The 7,297-nt window shown below is 34.7% G+C and overlaps 1 protein-coding gene across 1 annotated transcript in view; it reads left to right on the top strand.

Moving 5' to 3' along the window:
• Window positions 1-3,726, top strand: part of LOC106467893 (elongation factor 1-alpha) — a 6,943-nt gene extending 3,217 nt beyond the window's left edge. The window contains exons 5-7 of the mRNA XM_013928278.2: window positions 1,969-2,248; window positions 2,473-2,865; window positions 3,203-3,726. Of these exons, the coding sequence (XP_013783732.1) occupies window positions 1,969-2,248; window positions 2,473-2,865; window positions 3,203-3,426 (897 nt within the window). The 3' untranslated portion in view covers window positions 3,427-3,726. The remainder of the gene's footprint in view (window positions 1-1,968; window positions 2,249-2,472; window positions 2,866-3,202) is intronic.
• Window positions 3,727-7,297: the final 3,571 nt, after the last annotated feature.

Below are 7,297 nucleotides of genomic sequence, written 5' to 3' on the forward strand. Positions count from 1 at the left end.
GTGATATGTTGAATGAAACATTGGTTCAAGTTAGATGTTTGTGATGTCAAAATACTAAGTCTATAGTTTCGTACGAATTAGGAACTCAAATTCCAGATATTGGACAGACTAGAATGTGAAATAAGAGCCTCTTATCTTTTAAATTTGCTAAGTTATTACTCGTGTATTAAATCCAAGGTCACCCCTCCCATCTTTTTTCCATTTTTGGAAATGCTTCCTTATAAACACTCTTCAACTGTGTGTGTATAAAACCTTTAAAAAATTCTGTTTCATATCTTCCACATGTAAAATTTTAAAACGCTTAGCAACAAAGTTCAAAGGTCGTAACTATAAGAGAACTGTTTGCTTTACTTACCGTTTTGAGTTTAGGAAAAGTAAGTTTAAAAACTTGTTTCTAACTAATAATCTATATACATATGTATAATAATGGCAATTTGACTGTATTTTACAAAATACTGGTCTACTAAAACACAGCCAAGACAGGTCACTTTGTGAAGGTTAGTTTTCTATTATTGGATATGGTAACATGAATCCATGTGCAGTGAGGAAAATAACATAAAATAGTTATTTCTCAAGAAACGTTTGATAACTATCTGGACATTATAAAGATTTCGCACGTGAAATTTTTGAAAATTTTCTTATGCACGAAGTATTTTTAATCTTAAAATGAAAATTACTTTGCATGTTGGATAGGCAACATGTGAAAAGGTGGAAAAACATTGCTCTACAAACCTAAATACTTCATTTAAAAGTTATTTGTCTATGAAAGCATTGTAATGCCAAATAATAATCTGCCAAATTTCACTGACATGCTTACTAATTTCAGTTATAGCATAAACTATAACAAGTACAAAATGGTTAGTAGGTTGGTCCCACCAGCCGAGCCCGTGCTGAGTGTTAATGTGCAGCGTGCTTTAACCCTACGATCTCTGGATACACTCGAAGTGAGGGTAACGTTGCTCTCATCATATTTCATAACAGAAATAAAACTAGTGGGTGAAATTGTTTGAAATTTGACAATAATGTTCCCCAAAGTATGTAGTTTTGGAAAAATATAATATTTTATTTAATGTAGTTATTTGCACCCTGAATAGTTTCCCTGCATAGCGGTTTTTCACGTGGAAATATAAAAATACAAACATTTAAGTTTTTATGTTCATAAATATGAATACAGGCACAATATAACCAAAGCCTTAATTTGTCAATATTGCATTCCAAAATTCGTTTGAAGAGCATAGCATAATCCTAATGGATTCAAATTCGATGACAAGGAACCCACTTTGAGACTAATAATGGTTGGAGATGGCTTGAATGGATAATGAAGAAAAACTTTATTTTTATAAGTTTAACATAACAGCAAATGTACAACGTTTTGTCATCATCAGGTCGAAACATTGTACATTTGCTGACGAGAAACCCACTTTGAGATTAATGGTTGGAGACGGCTTGAATGGATAATGAAGAAAAACTTTACAAGTTTGACATAACAGCGAATGTACAACGTTTTGTCATCATCAGGTCAGAACGTTGTACATTTGCTGTTATGCTAAACTTATATTAAAGTTTTTCTTCATTATCCATTTAAGCTGACTCCAACCATTATTAATAATCCTAATGGTAATTGTAATCTTCGCTGCAATATCTTGACCAAAGCATATTGAAATTCAACTTCATTCAAAAAACACTAGGGGGGCAGTGTTTGTGCAGTTTTATTTTCTGATGTGAGCAATGAATTAATTTTGCTTTTTGATTAGTTACACAGAGTAACTTACACGTGTATAATTTACTACAAAATGCTGTTCAAAGGTTCATCAGTTTTTCTCATCAACCAAAAGCTCTTAATGGCTGCAGAAAATGGTTATTAATTTTAAACTAATTTCATCATCAGTAGCAGAAAGATTCTGGAAACTTGTGTTCGTATTGTATATTGTACAATTAACATCATACAACCTGTACTTTTATTTGCAGAAACGTTTTGAAGAAATCCAGAAGGAAGTTAGTGCCTACATTAAGAAGATAGGCTACAATCCTGCCACTGTTGCCTTTGTGCCAATCTCTGGGTGGAATGGTGACAATATGCTGGAAGCCAGCCCTAACACTCCATGGTTTAAGGGGTTTAAAATTGAACGCAAGGGTCAAACAACTGAAGGCAAGACTCTCTTGCAAGCTCTGGACTGTGCTGAACCTCCATCTCGTCCCACTGACAAGCCTCTTCGTCTGCCTCTGCAGGATGTCTACAAAATTGGAGGTAAGACCAGATAATCTTAGGGTGCAGATAAATGCTGTTAATTAAGCATGTCAAGTGTATAATGAAGTATTTAAGTTGTGTATCCATGAAATAATAATTTCTGTCTTGTTACGATCCTGAAATGATAAATATACCAATATATTGGTTTGTGTCTGAGAGTTATATTCTGGTCTTTTATTTAGTTCAGTTTTCTGTAATTGTTAATACATTGTTTTCTTTACCAGGTATTGGTACTGTACCTGTTGGTAGAGTTGAAACTGGTGTCTTGAAACCTGGCACCGTGGTTACCTTTGCCCCTGCTATGATCACCACCGAAGTAAAGTCTGTTGAAATGCACCACGAATCTCTAAGTGAGGCTGTTCCAGGTGACAACGTTGGTTTTAACGTAAAAAATGTTTCTGTGAAGGAACTTCGTCGTGGGTACGTAGCAGGAGATAGTAAAAATGATCCTCCCCAGGCCACGGCTGATTTTACTGCTCAAGTTATCATTCTCAACCATCCTGGTCAGATCACCAATGGTTACGCTCCAGTTTTGGATTGCCACACAGCCCATATTGCATGCAAGTTCAAGGAGATCAAGGAGAAATGTGACAGACGTAGCGGAAAGAAACTTGAAGGTAAGTTTGAAGGACGATTGAATTGTTTAGTTATGGTCTTTTGTTAATCCATCAACTGCTGCAGGGGCAGCTCTGTTGTCGTTTTCTGGCTCACAGATAAAACTGAGTTGTCATCAATTACGATTACACTAATCGTCATTTGCTTAGTTATAGTTGTATATGTGTGACTGACGGATATTTCCGTCATTGGCAGCTGAGCCAAAGAACTTCAATGACGGAAATATTCGTCATCTGCAGTTCATGGGTTAATTTGGTCGTTTTTTTTTAATTTTCGTTTTGTAAAAATTGTAAATTATTAGTGTGTGTTGTGGATTCAAATGTTAACTGTTTATTTTAGATAATCCCAAGTTCATTAAGTCTGGTGATGCAGCTATCGTGGAGTTGGTTCCAACTAAGCCTATGTGTGTGGAATCATTCACAAACTACCCTCCTCTGGGTCGCTTTGCTGTTCGTGACATGAGACAGACCGTGGCTGTAGGTGTCATTAAAGAGAAGAATAACAAGGAAGTGAGTAGCGGAAAGGTTACCAAAGCTGCAGAAAAGGCTACCAAAAAGAAATAACTAGAAGTACGGCGTGGCAAAGTAGCAAAACTGTGGACAGAAAATGACCTGGTTACAACATGTGGTTATTTAAAAATGATAAAAATATATATCATTAAACACTGGTTTATTTTCTTCTATAAGATCAGCAGAATCTTCATGTTTCTCGTTATTCTCTTGTTTTTACATGTTTGGTTACTTTGCCATAAGTTTCATAGAAAAGAATTCCGGAGGAAAGCTGGTCAACAACGGTTATGTTGACCGTGTATGACTTTAGCTGAACTTTATTTTAAATAAAGTCGGTTCATGTTTAACAATGAATTCTCTTGACTGATTTTCATTATTTGATACATTTCACCAAGAAACTGAATCATTTCGTTTTAAGTGCTTTAAATCCAAGAGTATCAACTCTTAAATAGTACATTAGCAGACAAAAGTAGATTTTCAGTTGCATATATTGAAATTGGGTTTTAGAAGCTAAGAAAATGACTGGTAACCTGAACAACAGAAGTGGGTGCTGAAACATTTGAACACCTGTGGGATTAACTTTCCCATAATTCCACATCATATGTAAATTGCCATTAAATAATTATCAACTGTATGTTTTAATTTAATTACTTTAAATCAATTGTGCGTAGTTTTGGACCACCCTGTATATATCACAACAAAACCTTATTGTCATTCGTCTTACAAAACGGGAATGTTGATTTATGTAAACAAAGGTGTGAATAGATGTAAAATTCCCACGTTCTAAGCTGTAATGAAAACTAGCAAGACTGGGTCTGAAAAAGCGAACTAACTGTGTTGGATATATATAGGTATCTTTGTATTCCTATAGCAGTATTGAGTTTATACATTAAAGTACATATATGCCTATTATAGGTGGAGGAATACGTTGTTTTGTCATCGTATTGGAGCTGTTTGAAAGTTAACAGAATATTATTATATACGGTAGAACTTTGATTAACTGGCACTTTGTTTTTTTACTATTTGTTACCAAAATAAATCATCCAATAATGGGCATCTCTATATTCCGGATTAAAGTTAAGTGTCTGGTATTATTCGCTTTGAGGACCCTCGATAAAGCGTCCAGTTTATCTATGTATGTCTGTACGTTATACTGCATAATTCCGAACATCCCAGAAGGATGACCAATATTCAAACCTTGTACCGTAATGAACGTTTTCACAGATTCAAAGTGCAATCTTGTTACTCTGGGGAATTCTCGTTGTAAACAGTGTAAGATACACGAGCTGATAAATTCCATAGTGTTCTTGGAGAAAAGGTCAAGTCGGCTTATTATTGTGAGGTGTGCTTTGTATCGGTGTCACGTAAACAGTACCGACAGAATCAGTGGATTTGTACTTAAGTCTTTGATACTAAAATAAGTTAAATATTTAGTAGTTCAAACTCTGGAGAGAGGTACTTTGTGGCCAATAGTAAAGAAGAAAGGGCACAGCTAATTTTCATTGGTGAAAGTTTCGTCAATTTTTGAGGTTCAGTAGATTGCAGAAACGTTGACATTTTAAGTTTGTGTAGATTCTGATATACAAAAAAAAATCTTTTTAAGACATGAACTGTAATTAGGATAACATCCTGGGAAGGATGTCGCACCAATAACTCTAAAACACAGTAAAGGACTGTAACACCTTGGCCTCAATATCCAACAGTTAAGGCCCTAGAGGGTGAATATGTATATATAAAATTATTCACAATCAATGCTATTCTTAATTTAAACAGATTTTTGGGAAAGCGAATGTCTGCTGATCAGCTAAAACTTAAAGATCAAAACTGTTTAACAGTACCGCGATAAGCTTAATACGATCGAAATATGGTTCCTGCGTAGAATGTTTAGGGTTTCCTACAAAGACCGGAAAACAAATGTAGTTCTACAACAAAGTACGAAAAAGACGAGTAGTATTCTTTGATCATGTTATGAGGGATAGAACATTTGATAACAACTGGGAAAATGGGTAGACAGTTTAACAATCTGGCTACACGAAGAGAGAGAGTGACTGGTGTAAGCACAAGAGTCTGGAACATGATCGCCTACAGTACAAAGCACAGCACTTGATGATGACCACGATAAGAATATTGTGTGGAATATGATCAGTTGAGAAAACTAAAGACGAGTTTGGAGGAATTTTATTTTAAAACTTTTACTAAAACTAAATATAACATACAGGCGTGAGAACAGAAAAGCCCGGGGCTACATTCACGGTTTGGAAGGCAACAACGCCCAATCTTTAAACCGGTAATTTTTTCATCACTTGGAACAACGAAGTGGGGGGATTACTTGATGCATTTTCAATTGAATTAAAACACCCTTGAATTAATAATTAATTCTTATGTTAAATATTAGAAATAGATATAAACTTATTATAATAAGGTTAAAATGTATCATAAAGTTATGGAAACCTGAAATATAATTTGGATGTGAATATAGTTACTCCGACTTAATTTGGTCATTACTTATTCATTAACTTTGTGAAAGAATTAAGGAGAATAAACTTTGAACTAGCGTTTAGGTGAAAAAGTCCTAAAAGTTGCGGTGAAAGAGTATTGAAATAAACCGCATAAGAAATGTTACTATAGTTCATAGTTTACCCAACAGATGTCGCTGTAGAATGTTTTACACTGCCGACCTTGAAATCGTGTGGTTTACATATCATTCCTAAGCACGTGGCCACTATAGACCGTTGGAGCGATATATAGATATTTTTCTACAAATGACTGACAAAACTTTTAATATTAGCCTCATTAATGACAAGAAAAAAAAAGGGTGAAAATATAACTAAATTAGTTTAAAAGCTTATTCACTTTTTATTTTTAATATGTTTAGTTTCATACATAAGCTTCGTTCCAGTCGCCCAAACTAGAAATCAATTTTTTCACCATCTGAGTATAGGAGTTTTTCACATCCGCTATTACATATGCCATACCAATAATGGCTGGAGACGGCTTGAATGGGTAATGAAGAAAAACTTTAATATAAGTTTAACATAACAGCAAATGTACAAGGTTTTTCTTCATTACCCATTCAAGCCGTTTCCAGCCATTATTGGTCTCAAAGTTGGTTCCTCGTCATCGAATATGCCATACCAGTTCTATAACCATCCATTATCAATAAATATTTTTGCGGACGCATCTGCTCTTAAACGAGTTGATCAATCAGACCAAACTTGGCATGCTAAGTTAGAAGTCCAAAACCAAACCAAATTCGTGTTAAACTTTCCCATATATTCAAAGAATATTTTTATAGAATAACCCCACGCAATAGCGATTGTAAATGGTTGAATTTGAACAAAATTCTACAAGCCAAAGATTGTAAATAAAATATTGAGTGTTTTGGTTTGTTTCCCACAATAACTAAAATATCCACCTACAATGCAGATGTGTCTGTATGGATAGGTATTTGTGTTACCTGGAATAGTCAGGTTCTATTCAGATCTCTTCCTCTTTTATGTTGATTTAAACTGTGAAATGCTGCAATATATTCACGAAATCAGGGCTTGAACACTGAATGTTTATAGCAATTAGTGCTATTTCAATACTTCTCTTCATGTGCTCGTTTACACACACAGTCTCCTACTAAATTGTTAGCCTTCACTTGGAGTAGTTATCAGACGTATATTTCACATATAATACCTTTTTAAATATACGTATGATAACTATATTCTAAGGGATTTTATGGCCTAGTGCAGGTGGACTTCTTCTTGTAGTAAAATTTGAGTGGAGAGAGAGGGTTCGAAGTACTATCCTCACCGTATGTGACGTAACGATATATTGAGGTTAGTGAGTTGTTTTATATTTTTATCAAAATATACACCTGGAAAAAAGTTAAGCACCCCCGTGTTTTTCAAGTGATTCAGATTCGACGTTCTTGTGACTG

The sequence above is a fragment of the Limulus polyphemus genome, unplaced genomic scaffold (assembly GCF_000517525.1).
Source record: "Limulus polyphemus unplaced genomic scaffold, Limulus_polyphemus-2.1.2 Scaffold2781, whole genome shotgun sequence".
Classification (NCBI taxonomy): Eukaryota; Metazoa; Arthropoda; class Merostomata; order Xiphosura; family Limulidae; genus Limulus; species Limulus polyphemus.